The following is a 21,217-nucleotide window of genomic DNA, read 5'->3' as shown; positions in this document are numbered from 1 at the left end:
TACTTAGAGTCAGATTTCAAGGTAATAAATCCCTAGTCTTCATTAAGTGACATAAATCAACAAAAACAGAGTGCTCCACTGAAGCATTGTATGATAGCATGTATTTTCCCTTGGTGAGGAACAGAGAGAAAATTACATCTACTACAGCATGATAGCAGTTAGTAAAATTACTTTAAAGAATCAAAGTTTCATACCTTAATTGCAAAATCCTGATGATATCAGGTTTAATAGTGTCAGGTTCTTAGCAGCACATTAAAGTCTACTTTTACGGATAAGAAAATTTTCCTACGAAGTAAAAGAATCTTAATGAGACTCCATATGACTGTGAGTAGGGCCTAACATTGCAAATATATCTACCAAGAAATATAAGACAGTATTCCTTTTCAGTAAATAGTAGCTTATCTTTTAATGTTGACTTATAACTAAGTCTCTGAAGAGTAATTGGTTTGTTTAATAATATCACACCAGCCTTGTTCTCCATCTCTAGCTTAAACTGGTTCAGAAGTCCCTTATTCACTCTCAAAGCAACAAGGTTATTTCCGGGTATGTGAACAAAGAAAACCAATCATGAGCGTTTAATTCCTCTAGGACTCACACTGCCTTTAAAGGTCCCATTTTCATGAGGATGTTGAATGTCCTATGATGTGGATAATTGTATGTCAGTAAGGACCAGGGTCATCTGTCAGCAAGTAAATTGATTACAGTAATTTTATCTTTTAACTAAGTTTCACTTCATAGCACATTGATCCTTGTTGAGTAATCTGATTCAATTTGTGTGAAATTGTTTGAAATACTATTCGGTAAAACTTGATCTGGAACACAGATAAGTTGTGTTTGGGTCCAGCAGACCCTTTGGAGGGACTAAGTAGATTAACCTAATTTCCCTTTAATCTTTGGTGTTATGAGTTGACTAAGGTCCTGTAAACAATGAAGGGTCCTCTTAAAAGTGGACTATTTTTAAACTCTTGAAAGGATAACCCTGATCACACAGAGTACATTGTTACAATTCACTGAGAAGAGTTGCCAATAGAATGAATATATTAGTTTATACTTCTGGCGCAGCAGTAAGATTTCCTTTGGAAAAAGTTAAAAGTTTGCTAAAATGAAACAACTGGAACTGAAAAGAATTGATCAAGTTTACAAAAAGCTCAAATTGTTTAGACTCAACGTCTTAACCAAGGAAGACCCTATTTGCCTTCTCACAAAGAGTTGAATCACACCTATAATACGGGAAAATTAACATTCCATAAATGAAACTTTAAATAAAAGTGATAGATGTTTTCATTGGCCATCTTTTCTTTTGACAATGGAATTTAGATAGTAACCCAAATCCCTATAAAGATTTAATCAATGCTTTTTAATAATTTGCATTCCTATATCTAAATTTCTTAAGATTCTAAAATTGATTGCCCAGTGTATGTTTTGTAGACAAACTATTATGGTATGTAGTCTCAAATGTTTATTTTGAGAAGTCACATCGTCATTTGTCAAGTCAGTATCATTGAACCTGACTTAAGGGCCTGTAAGTACTACAGCTCTTCTTGGAGAGGAGTGTGCTGATGGACACTGACGTTCTTGTTATACCTGGAGATGAACAGTATCCCTTACATTTCACACCTACAAATTCCTTTGTGGACACATTCTGCTTTCAAAATAAGCCTGGAAAAGTCTGTCATGTCAAATTGGAAATTCTTTTTTTAGTTTTTTTTCCTCTTCTCTAGAATGTATAAACCATAAAAAAATTCAAATAAAAAGATATCTAACTTAGGCAGTTTTCATTGGATATATTGTATTTTTGAAAATGTGTACATTTTAGGTTAAAAACGTTTTAAAGTTTGATATAGTATTAAATTTTGTTTTTTATGCTTCCAAGCTTATCTTTATAGTTTATAAACTAAGAGGGGTAAAATGGGTTTTTATGTAGAAGTTTACAGATGTATTCACGTGGAAAGGAAATATAAAACATGAGGTTGGGTCCCCTGGAACTGGAGTTACAGACAGTTGTAAGCTGCCGTGTGGGAGCTGGGAATTGAACCCAGCTCCTCTGAAGAGCAGCCAGTGCTCTCAACCATCAAGCCATCACTACAGCCTCCCCACTCCTTTAAAGAGAATTATTTATTTATTTTATGTCTGGGAATATATTATAGCTCTCTTCAGGCACACCAGAAGAAGGCATCAGATCACATTACAGATGGTTATGACCCATATGTGGTTGCTGGAAATTGAATTCAGGACCTCTGGAAGAGCAGTCGGTGCTCTTAATCTAGGCCCAGGGAGTTTAGAGGTCTGGTGGGGTGGGTGGGGTAGGGGCATCCTCATGGAGACGCGGGGGCAGGGTGGAGGTATGGGATGTGGAACAGAGGGAGGGTAGACTGGGAGGAGGATAAAATGTGGAGTGTAAAAATTATTAAATAAGCAAATAAATAAATAAAATAATTTTCATGTAAAGAAATGTGAAGTTGGTAAACTATTGTTTGGTTAGGACTGGGGAGACAGCTCAGTGGGTGAAAGGTGCTCGCTGTGCTTGAGGTGAGTGCTTGAATTCAGACCTCTGGAAATCACAGAAAGATATAAGATAATCTCAGCATTTCTATGGGGAGGAAAAAGATGGATACCCAGAAGCTTGAAGACGAGTTAACCTAGGATAGGGAGCAAGGCATTGCAAACAATGACAGTGACCCAGCTCTAGCAATGTGGAGTGCACAGACTTATTTCTAGATGTTTTCCTCTGAGCTGCACATGTGTGCTGTGGCAAGCACACACGCTCCCCATTTCACAAGTTTAAAAAGTAAGCAATAACAACAACAAAAAAAAAAAACAACTTTTTTTTTTTTTTGCAAAAATCCTTGCTGTTTACATTAGGGATGACCTCTGTTCCAATCTATTTAAGTTGTAACCTCTGCTCTGCTTTCTTTGAAAGATGTTGGAACTGTCCTTAAAGTGGTTTCAGTCCCCAAGGAGACTTGGCATGACCTAGAAGAAGTTCTTCTGGAAGAAATGACAGTCTTCCGGGTGAGTGCTGCCTAATTCCAGTCATCCCCTAGAACAACTGCACCCTGAAGCCACAGTACATGGTACTCTTGTAGGCCTTTCTAATTAGTTGGTCAAGTAGAAACCCAGACAAAATGAACCTTGGAAGTATCATTGCACTTAAATGTAAAGATGGAAAAATTCTTGGCTGGTTTCTTATTATTTTAAATAATTAAATCTGTGATTTACATTATTTATATGTAAACTTGAAGAACAAATGTTTTCCCATTCAAAATCTCTTCTCTCAATTTATAGTGAATCCGGCATGGTATGTAAGCAGTCCTAGGTGTACTGAGGTAGATGCAATTGGAGGCTTACTGTAGGAAAAGCTCACCTTTTTTAGTTCTCTCTGAATCCTGGCTGGCTGGTTCAATTCACACATTCTGGCTAAAAATTCCTTTTTAAGCTGACTGATTCAATCCAGCTTCTCTAGGCTTCTCACAATGACTCTGCTTGGCCTCATATGAACTTTGACAATATGTTCTTATCTTCTGGCTGCTTATTCTCTCGCCTGTTCTGTCTTTACATGTGTCTAGCTTTTTCTTTCTGAACTTGTCTCTATAAAACTATCCCAGTAAATCTGCCTCTCCTCAGCAAAATTGTAGACCAGTATTTTTGTAGAATGATTATAGTTTTGTATTTGTCTCATATCTTCTTTTTTAATTTACTCTTCTGTCATATATTATATACCAACCTACTCTTCCCAGTCCCTATCCCTCCTTCCCTCTCTTAAGAACAGCTCTCATAAAACTGCAAAGCTTCTGTAAGGCAAAGGACACTGTGGTTAGGACAAAACGGCAACCAACAGATTGGGAAAAGATCTTTACCAAACCTACAACAGATAGAGGCCTTATATCCAAAATATACAAAGAACTCAAGAAGTTAGACCGCAGGGAAACAAATAACCCTATTAAAAAATGGGGTTCAGAGCTAAACAAAGAATTCACAGCTGAGGAATGCCGAATGGCTGAGAAACACCTAAGGAAATGTTCAACATCTTTAGTCATAAGGGAAATGCAAATCAAAACAACCCTGAGATTTCACCTCTCACCAGTGAGAATGGCTAAGATCAAAAACTCAGGGGACAACAGATGCTGGCGAGGATGTGGAGAAAGAGGAACACTCCTCCATTGTTGGTGGGATTGCAAACTGGTACAACCAGTCTGGAAATCAGTCTGGAGGTTCCTCAGAAAATTGGACATTGAACTGCCTGAGGATCCAGCTATACCTCTCTTGGGCATATACCCAAAAGATGCCCCAACATATAAAAAAAAACACGTGCTCCACTATGTTCATTGCAGCCTTATTTATAATAGCCAGAAGCTGGAAAGAACCCAGATGCCCTTCAACAGAGGAATGGATACAGAAAATGTGGTACATCTACACAATGGAATATTATTCAGCTATCAAAAACAACGACTTTATGAAATTCGTAGGCAAATGGTTGGAACTGGAAAACATCATCCTGAGTGAGCTAACCCAATCACAGACAGACATACATGGTATGCACTCATTGATAAGTGGCTATTAGCCCAAATGCTTGAATTACCCTAGATGCCTAGAACAAATGAAACTCAAGACGGATGATCAAAATGTGAATGCTTCACTCCTTCTTTAAAAGGGGAACAAGAATACCCTTGGCAGGGAAGAGAGAGGCAAAGATTAAAACAGAGACTGAAGGAACACCCATTCAGAGCCTGCCCCACATGTGGCCCATACATATACAGCCACCCAATTAGACAAGATGAATGAAGCAAAGAAATGCAGACTGACAGGAGCCGGATGTTGATCGCTCCTGAGAGGCACAGCCAGAATACAGCAAATACAGAGGCGAATGCCAGCAGCAAACCACTGAACTGAGAATAGGACCCCCGTTGAAGGAATCAGAGAAAGAACTGGAAGAGCTTGAAGGGGCTCGAGACCCCATATGTACAACAATGCCAAGCAACCAGAGCTTCCAGGGACTAAGCCATTACCTAAAGACTATACATGGACTGACCCTGGACTCTGACCTCATAGGTAGCAATGAATATCCTAGTAAGAGCACCAGTGGAAGGGGAAGCCCTGGGTCCTGCTAAGACTGAACCCCCAGTGAACTAGACTGGTGGGGGAAGGTGGCAATGGGGGGAGGGTTGGGAGGGGAACACCCATAAGGAAGGGGAGGGGGGAGGGGGATGTTTGCCCGGATACCGGGAAAGGGAATAACACTCGAAATGTATATAAGAAATACTCAAGTTAATAAAAAAAAAAAAAAAAGAACAGCTCTCTTAAGTAACCTCTCTTTCCTATATGTTCTCATGAGAGTTTATTCTATCTCTGACTCATTCTGTCAAGTCTTTCTCTGATTCATCTCTTTGTCTGCCCTTCAATTAGTTGCTACTTTCAAACATGGCTGCTTCCTTTAACAAACTAACTTTAACTTCATTGTTCGGGATTAAAGTTGTGTACTAAGGGCATGTATATATTCCAGCCAGAGTGATTAAAAGTATATTCTAGCTGAAAAACACAGACATAGGAGGTCTTTGGCTGCCCCAATGCTATCAGGATATTTGGTGGAATTGTATTTGTTTTTCTTTTCCTTTGTGGATAGTATCTCCTTATGCATGGTCTTGACTTTACTATGTAGCTGAGGATGATGATAAACTTTTAATCCTACTGCTTCCACTACCTAAGTATTGGGATTACAGGCATATGCCACAGTGCTTACCTGAAATATCATTAATGTTTACTTTTTATTGCTTTTACCTATAAAAACTAAAAATGGAATGACTTCCTTATATATGTTCTGCATAGCCTTAATTTAAATATTCAAAACAGTGATGTCACAAATTTGACTTAAAAAATTGATTCCTTTGGCCATTTTTTTTTATTAACTTGAGTATTTCTTATATACATTTCACGTGTTATTCCCTTTCCCGACTTCCGGGCAAACATCCCCCTACCTCCTCCCCTTCTTTATGGGTGTTCCCCTCCCCATCCTCCCCCCCTTGTGGCACTCCCCCAACAATCTAGTTCACTGGGGGTTCAGTCTTAGCAGGACCCAGGGCTTCCCCTTCCACTGGTGCTCTTACTAGGATATTCATTGCTACCTATGAAGTCAGAGTCCAGGGTCAGTCCATGTATAGTCTTTAGGTAGTGGCTTAGTCCCTGGAAGCTCTGGTTGCTTGGCATTGTTGTACATATGGGGTCTCGAGCCCCTTCAAGCTCTTCCAGTTCTTTCTCTGATTCCTTCAACGCAGGTCCTATTCTCAATTCAGTGGTTTGCTGCTGGCATTCGCCTCTGTATTTGCTGTATTCTGGCTGTGTCTCTCGGGAGAGATCAACATCCAGCTCCTGTCAGCCTGCACTTCTTTGCTTCATCCATCTTGTCTAATTGGATGGCTGTATATTCATGGGCCACATGTGGGGCAGGCTCTGAATGGGTGTTCCTTCTGTGTCTGTTTTAATCTTTGCCTCTCTATTCCCTGCCAAGGGTATTCTTGTTCCGCTTTTAAAGAAGGAGTGAAGCATTCACATTTTGATCATCCGTCTTGAGTTTCATTTGTTCTAGGCATCTAGGGTAATTCAAGCATTTGGGCTACTAGTCACTTATCAATGAGTGCATACCATGTGTGTTTTTCTGTGATTGGGTTAGCTCACTCAGGATGATATTTTCCAATTCCGACCACTTGCCTACGAATTTCATAAAGTCATTGTTTTTGATAGCTGAGTAATATTCCATTGTGTAGATGTACCACATTTCCTGTATCCATTCCTCTGTTGAAGAGCATCTGGGTTCTTTCCAGCTTCTGGCTATTATAAATAAGGCTGCGGTGAACATAGTGGAGCACGTGACTTTTTTATATGTTGGGGCATCTTTTGGGTATATGCCCAAGAGAGGTATAGCTGGATCCTCAGGCAGTTCAATGTTCCTTTGGCCATTTTTAGGTGTCGATTATAGAGTGTGAACTTATTTTGGCCAGACTTTATGCCAAGTGAGTTACCTTAAAAGGAAAGCACATTGGAACCTTAGCCTATTAATTGAAAACTATAATTGTCCAAATGGGCCCATTTAGATTAGCAGACACATTATGGGCACTGAGAGCTAAATTTATAAATGGCTGCCTGGTATTCATTGTTCTATCTCTAAGGCTAAAGTATAAATTCAGTCAACATTTATTAAATGAAACAATATTGATACAAAAGTGAAATATGATAAAGATTGTAAGGACCTTCTTCACAGAATCTAGTCTTCAAGTAAGATTGCAGATCATCGGGAAGGTGATTCAGAAATAGCACAATCTTTTCCTGGTGATCTGATTCCGTATTCTTCTCTAATAGAAAGGGAAAAAAATTAAATAATCATCAATGTAACTTTTGTAAATAAACTCATTGTGCACACTAGCACAATATCCTTATAAACACCCAATTATTCACAGACAACTACACTTCTTTTCACCTTTCATGCATCCATGCTTTTTTAAATACTCATATGTTGGAGGAGGAGAGAAAGGCAGAGAGACAAAAAGACAGAGACAAGGACAGAGAGAGAGACAGACAGACAGAGATAAAGCAACAGATGCAGACATAGAGATGGAGAGATGTCCACTCTGGGCACAGTCTCTGACCTCATTCGGATGAAAAGGTCTTCTGGTTATACATTTCGTTTTCAAAGACTGATGCTTGTTGTCACTTAGTAGAGTTAAATTTTGCTGTGTAGAATTATTTTAGTCATGTTATGAGATTCATAAATAATAATTTTTCTTATCTTTTCACTCTTTTCTAAGTTTTCTTTATTAAATAAATCATGCATGTTTTGGTAGTAGAATTTAACATTGTAGTTAAATTCCCTTCTTAGTGTTCCTGGCATCTGAGGTTTATAGTTCACATATTACTGTATTTCTTGATATATTATTGAAAATTCCAATTTAAAGGGAGTTTAAGCTAAAAGGGCTTTTAGCAAAAGCATGGTATGAGCCAACAGACTAGCAGATATAGATACTTAATATCTACAACACTTGGTTCTGAATTGGGGGTTTCCAAAGCAATACATTTCAAGATTACTTGGGGTGACTGCTAGGACATTTCTATGGCACTTAAGGTATAATGAGAAAAAAAAATCTTTATAACTCTCTAACAATTATGAATACGTAACATTGTACTATAAAGGAAGAAACTGTGTAGAGATCTAAATTTTGTTAGAAGATTTTTGCAGTTGGAAGTACAAGTTCTTCTCTAGAAGCTGCTTTCACTCTCCTACTGATTTCTACTCTGCATATTGCCACAATTATTTCTTTGGCACACAAGCAGACAAAACATCTTTAGGCAGAGTTTACAGAAATATTTACTTCAGCATTCTGTTCTATCAGCCAAAGTTCACATATATATATTGTGGGCTAGCAATTGGAGTATTTCACTGTCAAGCTTTGTTTAATTTCACAGCAGTGGACAGAAAAGGAAAAACCGCAACACATTAAAGCGATAGCCGCATACATTGAAAAAAAAGGAAAGCGTTATGGTTTCTATGTTTCTATTTGGCACTTGTGTCATTCCATTTAAAATAAAATACAGTTTAAAAAGATCAACGGAGCTTTACAACAGCTTGATAGGGTAAATACACAAGATAAAGATTTAGGGTCATGATCCAGGCTTACTCTTTTGTAGCGTTTAAACACATTTAATGTTAGGCTAATTTACCCATATTACCACCTTCTTGGGACCATGTCCTTATGAGTCTCTTTCAGATTGAATAACTCATAAATTCTTGGATTAAAACCAGTACATACGCCTTGCCATCTTGAGATCAGTTTTAAGAAAACACGCCAGCTAATCACAGAGCATTCCAGTGGTTTTGGTTACAAGGTTCTTTTATTCTGGTGAAATCATGTTCCAGTCACTGTATAGAAAGAAAAATGTTCTTCAGCAATAAAATTTTGCAAAGTAAAAATTTTAATAGATGATAAGAGGTGAAGTAAAGTCAACATTGGCTTTGGGCTAAGAAACCCACAGCTCTGCCAATACCTATTCAAAACAGCATTGTAGCACTAACATACACCCTGAGTCTAACTGTAACTCGACATCAATCATCTGAATTTGAAAGTATTTTACTTACTATGTGCTTCTGAGTGAGCTGGTTAGTAAATGGAGCATCCATTTCTTCTTAGCATGTAGATTATAATCACGAACTCTTAAAGATTCTCTTTTTATAGTAAAATTTAGCTAACTGGTAAATGTTAGTTTATAAAAAAAATTGTTATTCATGAAAAAAATCTGTTCCAGAATACTGGAATTCAATCTTTCCATATCATTGTCTTTTTCTTAAGTTAAGAAGATATAAAAAGCTGGACACATGGTAATTTTTCACCCTCGCTGGACAGTATGCCTCCCCATCCTTCCAATGAACTTTCCTTTTGAGTCAATTCAGTGCGACATCCAGTCATGGCGCCACGGGGACAAAAAGAGTTTATGTATAGTCCTATTGACTGCAAAAGATTTCAAGGAAGTCCCATCAATAACACTTGCATTTTCCACCCAATTTATGCAATATTCCGTGAACAGCTGAGCAAACAAAAAAAGAGTTTAATTTTCATTCAAATGTAAAACATAATTGATGCTTTGCAAATTCCAGCCTATTAACTTCTTCTGAAGGAGCTTCCTCTCCGGTGCTGAGCAGCTAGTAAGCTAAGTCAGAATCTCCTGGGGTCAGCAGGTGGAAAAGCCTTGCAAGTGCAAAAGATTAATAATGACTAAATTGAAACAGCTATGAGATGTACAGTGAATGTGAGTCATAGAAAATCTTGAAAAGATGCTGTTTTTAATTTTTTTTGCTTGAAGACCAATTAAATTTGCAATCAGAACCAATGTCATAAAAATGCTTATGAGGCTGCCTCTTCTTTAAATGGAACTCATATTTGTCACCAGTTATTTCTCAGAAAACTTATAGCTTATTTAAATGGATGTCATTGCAATATATTGTACATTAAAATTCAGTTGTAGGCAGTACATATTCTAAACTTATTAATTTCTTCGTGTAAATAACAGGTACATTTCTTTTAATTAAGGGATACTATAATCTTAATCTAGAATGTTGACAGCATAATATGACCTCATCAAATCTGGTGTATGTTCGAGTTTGTCTCATGTTTTACAATTTACATATGTTGAGACCCATTTCAATCTGCTTCATAAATGTTTGCTTTTGCATAATCAATGAATAGGAAATAAAAATTTAATCAACTATATTTTCAAATAGCTTAGACTTCATATTTTTATTGTATTGGGGTGTTGTCTTTTCTATGCCTAGATGACTATATAATTTCTTTGATACAGACTTGCATGGTTAGTTATTTCTTTAGGCACATGATGAAGTCTCATGGGAAAGTTAGAGAGGGGAAAGTTGCAATGGAAATTTCTCCTGACTCTTAATTTCTGTTATACTTAATGTATACCAATATTGTAGAAATTAAAAACTCCTTTTAAAACAAAATATTGAGAATGAAATATAAATTCTATTTTTGTGACTTGATACTACTAAGTAGTAAATACACCATTTCTGTATAGATACAGTTCCATGACAACTTTCACCATAGTTGACTTTGCGATTGGTAATTCTTTAAGAAATCATTACTGTACTTGGTAATTCTTATCACTCATTTAAGCTATAAAGTAGAAAAGTATTGGGAATCTCTAAATTACTCCATTAAGGAAATGCGTCTCCTTCATCACTTGTTTCACTGGTGAGCAGGCAGGTTGTACGGAAGTCATTAAGAAAATCATGTGCTCAGTTCCGAAGTGGAGCGCGTCAGCACTGCCTGTGCGTGTGGGGTTGGCAGGAGCACAGAGCAGCCCAGCTCAGTAAAAGGAAAGCAGAGTGTGAAGAATAGGCAAGGGAAGGCAAAGCTGTCAGACCTGTCAGAGAAGCACAAAGAAGACCACAAGGAAGGCTAAAAGGAAGCAATCAAAAAGGATTTTTGAGGCATAATGGAACCGGTTGGTGAATTCCGTTTCTGAAGATGAGAGGGGATATAGAGGAAGGGCTGGACGGAGAGGGCAGAGCAGTGGAGAGACCTAATGGCAGTCAGGTTAGAATGCTCAGAGTCTACCTAAAGAACCAAAGAACACATATACTGCTGGCCTTTGTCTTTGTCTTTCATACACATAAGAGGGAAAATATAACAAGTTAAAGAAATAGATAAAGAAGGGGGAAATGTAGACAATTTACATTTTCTTGACTTACGATAGACCTACTGAGTTGTCTCTAGGTCCATTCACTGGGCAACAAACACAACTTGATGAACTGCAGGCAGGATCCCCAAAGATATCTGGATGATGCCGGTGCGCCCTTCTCGTTTGTTTCACATATTTAGCACTTACCTCATTGGCCTCTTTCACAGATCTATTTCTTCTTAGAGTATTTGTTGTATTTGGTTACACTATTTCTACAGAACTTGTAAAGGTATTAACCAATTAGTTAACCAACTTTTCTCATTTATCCAACACTTCTTTTGTTTATGTTTTAGGAACCAACAACTATTTCAGCAATGGAGCTTTCTACTAAACAGGTACTATCATAATATGTTATAGTCTGCCCTATGTTTTGTTACTTTTGCATTTGAGCTTGATATCCAGCATATTTTAGAGAAGATTGTTAGGCAATTGGTAGTAAAAAAAAAAGTGAAGTGGAAAAGGTTTATTATAACAAGCTAACGGAATAAAAGCTTTATCATCTGCGCCATTTGAAAGTATTTCCCTGAAAAGTAGTAACAGTGATCTTTAAATGTAGATTTATAGTATTTCGGGGTCTAGAGATGTTTTATTCAAGAGCTATTTTTATATTTTAACAGTATCTATACACATATTTTAAATTTAATACTGTTAGATCATTTTAGAGTAAAAGATTTAAATTTTACTTAACTTTGCATGAGTAGGCAGCATACAACACATAGGATTGTAAAATATTACTTTATATGTTTGTCAAAGTAAGCAGTTGCTTATTCTGGTTGAAGATCTTAAGAAGTAGCCCCTACATTCATGAAAAAAGTGTTCAATTTTTTTAAACATACAAGCAAGCACTACCAATTAGTATATTCTACAACTCTAAGAATTCAGAGTTCTAGAGTTACTCATGATCAGTTTTTTCATTTATAACAAATGGATGTTTCACCAAGACATGAAAGAAAAACAACTAATTTCCCAATACTGAGCGAGAGATATGACACAGCTTGACTTCTAAAAATCATATTTTCTATATCACTACTTCAATTCATTAAATGAATATAATTTTAGAAATAAATTAATATACCAAACTGAGGTCTATTAGCAAGTATAGTATAAAGACGAAAGTGAACTAGGATGTCTCTTACTGCTGTAAAATATTGTCTATGGAACTGTGAACTTAAGAGTTAGTTGGCTAGAGTTATTTCTGATCTGATTGCCTGTCTTGCTTTTGACAGTGTTCCACCTCCTGAACGAAACACTAAATTATGGTGCCAACAAAGTGCAGTGTGTACACTTTCCACACAGATGTATCAAAATAGATTGATAATCTCCCAGATATTTAAACTCAGAGTGCAGATATTATTGACTTGATACTGCTATCTTACACCTCATTAACATGTATTCACCTGTTCTTCACATCTAAAAATTGTCACATCTTGGCAAGGAAATCCGGGGCTTTCCAGGATGGAAACTAGACAGGGATAATCTTTCCTGTAATGATTTTAAAGGTATTTATTTATATTTATTCTCTGCGAGACTTCAGAGCCAATCCTTACCAAATTACCTCTAAGTCTAATTTAGTAAAACATCTTGTTTGAAACTAGAACTCATGTGGTAGGAGGACGACCTCCCCACTCATTGTCCTCTGACCTCCATATATGCACACTAACGCATATAGACATATGCGTTAATTAATTAATTAAAGTTTTTTCAAATAAAAAATAAGAAAAAGAAATAAGATTTTTAAATATTTTAAAATATTGCCTATTATTACAGCATTCAACTAAAAGAAGGAATCCCTGACTCACATTTGCTATTCATGGAGGAAGATGGATTTCAGTCAGTGTGACACAATTGCGCTCACTCTTAGAAGCATTTTAAAGTGAGACGGTATTTCAAGAGGAACCAGCAGTGATGAAACTAACCTTCTAGATAATGAAATCACACCCAGCTCATGGCCAATGATGTCATAAGGAGGCTAGTGAAATCTCCTGCGGTGATGTTAAATTGGGCAGAAAAAGCACATCAGGTTACTAGCTAGTCACTGGATTATGTTCAGTGATGCCTGTAAGCCCCTATGCTTCGTGTGGATAGCATGATGATTTTAGGTATCATTAGTAATCCTGAAGAATTATGATAAAATCAAAATGACATTGAATTGCATTTAATTTAGGTCAATTTATTGGAGTTTAGGTTTTCATGACCATAAATCATTTGGATGACTATACTGTTTTTTTTCTTTTTCTCACTTTTCCTGTACATTTTTTTTCTCTTAAACGCATGTGCCTGGTATAGTTACTTCGTTTGAGTAATTCTTTGTCTACTCAAATGTCATATAAGTCTGTAATTATGAGTTCGGCATAGGCTTCTTAAACATTATTAGGCAAACAAGATCTTTTGATAGAATTGCTAATTTGGTCAGTAACCTTTCCAAGCAAGATCACAAAGTCAGGGCTAACAGCTATACCCATCATCCAAACACTTTGGAATTGGCGGCAGGAGATTCGGGAGCTTAAGACTAGGCTAGTCTGTATGACACGATCGCAAAAGTATCAAAAGAAAATGGGATGTCAGTGTCAGGCAATCGCGTTCCTGCTCATTGTAACCAATGATGCTTCTGGTTATTGCTGCAGCTCTCTGAGTAATCTCGTAGTTGCTTAAATATTTTATACCTGCTTCATTTACCATCTCACTGACACTGCTTTTATACAATAGATTTCCAGTGAAATCTATTTTTAAAAGATGGAACATGTTCTCTTACTAAGGAATCAACATTATTTCCTAAACTATGCTGGTTTATAGCCTTCAATATGAGTATTTTGCTTAGCTTCAAGCACAGGTACATTATCTATAAAAGCATTCCCGTAATAATTACTTAGATTTCAGTAAATACTTCAGCTTACATTCAACTTCACACAGACACACACACATGACATATGTATATCAATATATATTCATTTACAGAACTTATATATTCATATATATATATATACTCTGTAAGCGAGAATCTTTGAAAATGAAATTTTGACTATGTTGATTTCCATTAGACAATTTATAATGTCAAAGAGCATCCTATTGTTCACAATAAAGTTGTTCTAATACTCAATTTTCATCTAAATCCCATAAAATTAAAAAATATTTTGATGTCTTTTTCTGTGGGTTATTATTACATGTCTCAGTATTTACATAACTCTTAAAGTTTTATTGCATATTTATTCATCTTGTATGTGTGGGGGTTATCACAGTACAGTCATGAATGTGAGAGTCAGAAATCAGTTCTTATGCCCATCATATGGTCCCTGGAATATACATCAGAATATCAGGCGTAGCAGCAGATATGCTTATCTGATTAACTGTGTTCTGGAGTACCATTTATATAACTTTTTCTTAAGGTTCATTTTATCATCAAGCAATTCTCTACTGCAAGGATAGCATATCTCTCTTGTCCCTGTTGCCGTCAGATGTGTAAAGTTGGTTTCTAATTAACTTAAAGTAGGAGTTTCCACTAGACCTTAGAAGAAATAATTGAAGACAATTTTGATCCATAAGTATAATTTATTGATAAAGAAGTAAGTTAGTTTATAAAGGAGACTCAGATGAATGTTTTCTTAACTCATCCAAAGCAACAACTGTACATTGGCTCAACTGCTGGAGTAGCACAGCTTCCTCTACACCGTTGTGACATTTATGGCAAAGCCTGTGCAGAGTGCTGCCTTGCTCGGGACCCTTATTGTGCCTGGGATGGGTCATCATGCTCACGCTATTTTCCTACTGCAAAGAGGTAAGGTGAACATTAAAGGAGAAATATAATGTCTCTTAGCAGCCTGATTGATTTGTTTCATAGACCAGCCCTTGATAAATAAGCATATTGCCTTTCTGTGCAGATAAGATTTTTTGGTGGAATTCAAGGTGCATTGATTTCTTCAATGCATTAATATTGATTAGCTAATATTCTTTTTTTAAATCTTTATAAAAATATTTTATTTGATGGAACAAAAGTAGAATGTTGAGTGTGAAATATGTTAGATTGAGAAATGGCAGAAGAACCATTCAAGGGGTCATTGATGACCCCAATAAAAAGAAACTAGAGAAGACATTTAAAAAGAAATTTGCCTCCAGTGGTACTGCAATTAAGCATCCAGGATAATAACAAGTTATTCAGCTTCAGGGTGACTAGCATAAAATGTGTGCCAGCTCATGTTGGACCATAAGACAGTCAACTGAAGGTTCGTAGGTTTCAAGTGATTAATATTCTGAAATATATCTCCTATTTAGCTCAAGAATTTTTTAATTGCCCTGTTCTTACTGCATCATCTTATACTTAGAGGATTTTCACTCGAAACATAAAACTACATAATAAAGTCTGGTCTTTGTGTGTGTGTGTGCACCCGCATGTGTGTACATGTGTAAGTATGTGTACTACTCATGCATTCTAAGTGTATTCTTGATAATATTTTATTTACAATTATTTTAGAGGAAATTTTGAAATAAAACTTAAGTTATAAATGGAGAGTTATGGGGTTGGGGATTTAGCTCAGTGGTAGAGCACTTGCCTAGCAAGCGCAAGGCCCTGGGTTCGGTCCCCAGCTCCAAAAAATAAAATAAATAAATTAATTAATTAATTAATTAATAAATAAATAAATGGAGAGTTATTAACAGATGCATGGGAGATGGATTGATGTGTAAAGTCCTTATTGGACGAGGTCCTGAACCCAGGGGAAATCCTAGTTTAGAGTCACTGAGAAGAAAGGGTAGAGAGACTGAGGGATATTGAGAGCTCACTGATCAGATTCTCTAGTATAATTGGTGAGCTCCAGTTTCAAGCAAATAAGTGCACTCCACATCCAGTGAGATATCCAGGTTCAAAGTGATGATGGCGATGGCAATGGCGGTGGCGGTGGCAGTGGTGGTGGTGCTGATGGTGATGGTGATAGTGATGGTGATGGTGATAGGGTTGATGACGATAGAGAGCAACATAGAGAGACACCCATTTTCAACCTCTGGCCTCCAGAATAAGCACATATATATGCACCCATGTGTACAGAATACATATATGGCATATATATGCATAGCCAAAAATGTATTGAGAACAATACATATAAATTAGATATAACTGCAGCTTCCTATATAAACTTCCTCTTTAGATATACTCTAAAGTTGCAGACAAATTATGTTACTAGTGTTTAATAAAATAAAAAGTTTTTAATTTTTTAAAGCAGCAATATCATATTCTCTCCTGTTTGCTGATGGCTGCCTTTCTCTATTGATATATGTTGTTTGAGGAAGAGGTAATGATGGATGAAAGGAATATACAGAATCTTGTTAAAGTTCCTGCAAGCTTGCCACCATGCACACTGACCTTTTCAAACATAGATTCGGTCACCACCATCCCTAACCCACTGCACTTCTGGAGCAATATGACTTTGTTTTAGCACAGTCAGCCTTTCCAGAGCAGTTCTGCCTGTCAGTCTTTCACAGTAGTGAAGAATGATCTGAAGCATTTCTAATATTACAAATATTATAGGAAAGCATCGACTAACTACAAGTAACCTCTACTTAATTATTTGCATTGGTGTTTTAGATACTATTGTTTGAATATTGAGTCATCTAAATCTAGAGCTGGAGAGAATATGGTTCTGTGGTTAAGAGCACTTACTGATCTTACAGAGCACCCAGTTCGGTTCTCAGACTCTCACAGACGACTCATAGTCATGTATAACTCTAGCACTAGAGCACGTAACTCCTCTCTGGTGTCAAGGTATGTAGAAGTGCACAGAGATTCCCAAACATATCCATGTAAGAAAGAAAGAAAAGGAAGGAAGGGAGGAAGGAAGGAAGGAAGGAAGGAAGGAAGGAAGAAAGAAAGAAAGAAAGAAAGAAAGGAGAAAGAATCTTTTGAAACAATTACCTAGAGCTTAATTTATATTATCATATAATTAGAACACAGAATCACAGTAATATTAAATGTAAAACTCCTACTGTAGACTACATACATAAAACAGTTTTCTTACTGTTTCAAAATTCCATATTTCAGTGTTATAATTAGTACTTCCACAATCTGTTGAGATTTTATATTAGAAAAATCTTAGTTTGAAGATAATATATAATGATTAAAGAAACCAGAACTAGTTAATACATTGACATATACCATTATTACAGTGATAATTCCTTGCAGTGGATGGAATTCATTTCCCAGTTTGCTCACCTTCCTGTCCCCTTATCCAGCCACACAAGCTACAAATGTATGAGACTCCCTTGCCCATCAGATTCAGTACAGATTTGATTCTTCATTCACACCAGAGATTTAGAATAATGTCTCTTGAATGCAATTCTTTTAGGCGCACAAGACGACAGGATATAAGGAATGGAGACCCACTGACTCACTGCTCCGACTTGCAGCATCATGGTAAGCCACTTTTTACACCTCCAGGGCTAAGTGGTAGGAGAGCACATATCGTTCCAAGAATAGTTAGGGGGAAATGCGGTCTGGAATGAAGAAGATGCTGATGAACTCACAAAATGAATATATATTTTGATCAAAGGTGTGAAAATTCAAGATTTTAGATCTTTACAAGATATAGAACTGAAACGGCTTACATGAACCAAAGCAGCCAAGTCTATGAACATACCCTTGGATGTTAGCAACACAAAGAGATAAGCAACAGAAATTTTCATCAAAATATATCAAATAAATTAATAATAAATAGTGTTAAAATGGACCAAGGAAGCCATATATCTAATGCTGATGATTTTAACTCTTTCTGAATGTCTGAGTCAAATACACAGCAAAACCACATCCTTACATTAAAATACTAGCCATATATCTCCTTGAGTGAGCAATTTGGAACCAATATATTGCTTCAATTTGAAACCAAGATATTGAAACATTTTTTAATGTCAGAGTTGCTAATTTAAGCTGAATCACACAACCTCCATTTAATATACATAAATTGCTGTGTAAGCTTTTTCTCCCTATTGCAATTTATGAGATAATAATGAAGCTGTGCTTCCCTCTGCTGGGGAAACTTCTCAATGACAATGGCACTAATGAACAGCTAAAAAAAATAAGAGTTAATATGCGAAGCATGAACATTGTAACTGAACACAATTATTCTGTTTTCTCTTCAAGTGCCTTTTCTAGTGATCACAAAACACTCTCTGTGTTTTCAATTAATCTTTATTTGACTTACTAGGTATGTAGAATATTGTTACTTTATGTATGTTAAAGGGGGACTAATGCCATATGTAGCACTTGAATATCCATAGGAAAATCTGTTATCTTCTTCAAAGGCAGACCCCTCTGTGTGTAATCTCAACGTGTTGAAATCAGACTTATAAATCCTCTTCTCAGTAGAACTAGGGGTAAAAATGGGGGATGTTAGAAAAAGTGCTTTAAAATCAGTCACTTTTAAACATTCGTGACCATTAGCTGCTTTCCTGTGGGTTACTCTCCCGACAATGAAGAAGAAAAAGACCACTGAACAAGGTTAACAAAGGTGTTGCTCTGTGTCTCTGACCAAGGGAAGTGCCTATATTAGTATATTGTTCCTTTTTCATGAGTAACACAGTCTACTACTCCATTTAGACCAAATGTTTACTCAGTTTTCATGAACTTATTTCAAGTGAAATTATTGTAATATGATTCCATCACTTCATAAATAAAGCACTATTAATTATTAATTCATTTTAGTGAAGAATTTATGGACTTGTACCTTGAGGGTTAAAAATGATTCTTGGAAACAAAAGCGGGAGAAAAAAATTCAAAGTTATTTCTGAACAGATTATAATCTATTTTTCTGTATGGGCTTTGTTACATTGATGTAATGGATATAATATTGGGAAAATAAGAAACATTCGGTAAACTTAATGTTGTTTTTAACAAAATATCATTATGAATGCTAAAGTATGTCTCAGTAAAGTACCTCAGCACCTATGTAAACAACTGGAATCAAGGGATGTCTTTGTAATCTCAACACTCGTGAGACAGAGACAGGCAGAGGCTTGAAGCTTATTGGCTAGTTAGACATCCTAACTACCTAGTCTGAGGTCACAGTGAGGGGAGCCTCCAAAACTAAAGAAGACAATTTCTGAGAAGGAACAGCATTGGAGATCACCCTCTCGTCTCTATGTGCATATATGTGAATCACACCATTACATATGTACACCCACAAATACATAATGTGCACACATACCTGCATGCACACAGCGAGAGATAATTATCACTATAAGCTATCATTCAACTAATAATAATTGATTATGAATGTGTCACGAAGCTGTTCTAGGAACCATTAGCAGTTATCCATGCATCATCTTGATGATCGCTCCATTTGTTTAGCAATCCAGTCCCTTTTAAGTAAAGTTCTTATACTATTTCAAAATAAAACCTACTGGGGATAGAAATGTCTCATAAACAAGTGGGAAAACTGACCAAGGACTTTTCAGAAGGGAGACTGTGCTTAAATAAAATTGTTGGTCACTTAATGCTTCTACTTGAGATAATGTTGCCTATTTTGAAGATATGTTTTTGTGGCATTATATTGGCTCGAGCCTATGAAAATTATGCAGAATTGTTTGGCTATATACAGTAAAGTCTTTGCGAATGAATTCTTCTCTGGATAATGAAATTAAAATTTATAATTTAAGATGAAATAGAATTGTGATAGTTTAGTGTTACAAGAGCTATTTTTAGTTTCCTTTTTGATTGGTAAGCACTTTTATTTTACATTTAAGATAGATGGGAGGAAGGGTTCAAACAGCCCACAAAATTCCACTGCAATAAAACACTTCTATCTCAAAGATCCCTGTGCCTTTTGGCTGCTTGTGTTGCTAATTGAACAAACATAAAGCATATTCACCGTAGGTTACAGTAAAGTTCAAATGTGTGGAAAGTAAGTTAGGAATCCCCATTTGGCCAGGCTCAGTCCTACCATTAGGGATCCGTGAATTATCTCAGAATAGTAGATGTCAATATTTGAACGTAAATGGGCTCCAATCCAAAGCCCAACCCTGTTTAAATCATGTGTGTTGTCTTGCTAATGTCACTTCTCACATTCAACAAAATATATGTGCTCATATGGAAACAAGTAAAGATATGCGATGTTATTTAACAGAAAGCTTCTAAGCAACATGAAGCCAAATTATACACTTCGATATGATCGCTTCCAGCTGTAATGGTAAACATAGTCTGCAACACTCTATATTTTACATAGCTTGAGATTCTAATAAAGTGACTATATAAAAATAACTTGAAATTAAGGTGGAAGAAATTGCACTTTGGATGAAACCTTCAACACACCTTCACTGAAATTCCCTGTTGTGCAAAACTGCACTGGGCTGAACTATTCTGAGAGAAACAAAAATCCAGTCCATTTCTCTTGATCTCAAACAGTCTTTTCTATCACCATAGCCATTCAGCCAAAACCTAGTATCAACCCTAATAGCACATGTGTGCTGGGAAATCTTTCTTTCCAATCTCATTCCATGCAAGATGCTAGCAGAGTATTCCGGTTGTTTGCACTCCATTCCTTCCCTCAAAAGAGAATGTGTGCCTGAAACTGGAGCTTGTCTAACTTTACATTTAAGAAAATGACTGGCCACATAAATTACATCTGTGCTGTTGCCTTTTTTCCCTCCTTACAAACCAAAATGGACCGCAACACAATCTATGATTTATATGTCCAGAAAGCAAATGACTAAATTTTGAAAATCATACCATCATCTTATATTCCTGGATCATGAGGATACTTTATGCCCTATCTTCTAATTTAGTGGTATCATTCGATTTCACTTTCTAATAGTTTTCTTGGCTGTTCTGCACACATGAAGTTCCTTTTTAATGTCCCACAATAAAATGTCCACAGAAGTCAATCTTCTGAATTATCTCCACACCTAGCCCATCTCAATTTATGTCTTGATTGCCATCAAAATCATACCCAAATTTCATAAGCTGTCTTTTGCAGTACCGTCTTGCCAGTCAAGAGAGACATAAATT

At 36.4% G+C, this 21,217-nt stretch overlaps 1 protein-coding gene across 4 annotated transcripts in view; it reads left to right on the top strand.

Moving 5' to 3' along the window:
* Window positions 1-21,217, top strand: part of Sema3a (semaphorin 3A) — a 470,490-nt gene that overhangs the window by 432,076 nt on the left and 17,197 nt on the right. For all 4 annotated transcript variants that reach the window (XM_008762702.3, XM_063285863.1, XM_006235990.5 and 1 more), the window contains 4 exons: window positions 2,921-3,012; window positions 11,529-11,570; window positions 14,850-15,007; window positions 17,565-17,632. In XM_008762702.3, coding sequence (XP_008760924.1) covers window positions 2,921-3,012; window positions 11,529-11,570; window positions 14,850-15,007; window positions 17,565-17,632 — 360 coding nt within the window. The remainder of the gene's footprint in view (window positions 1-2,920; window positions 3,013-11,528; window positions 11,571-14,849; window positions 15,008-17,564; window positions 17,633-21,217) is intronic.

This window comes from Rattus norvegicus, chromosome 4, assembly GCF_036323735.1.
Source record: "Rattus norvegicus strain BN/NHsdMcwi chromosome 4, GRCr8, whole genome shotgun sequence".
NCBI lineage: Eukaryota > Metazoa > Chordata > Mammalia > Rodentia > Muridae > Rattus > Rattus norvegicus.
Note: the sequence above shows the minus strand (reverse complement) of the source record. Positions and strands in the feature narration are given on the sequence as shown.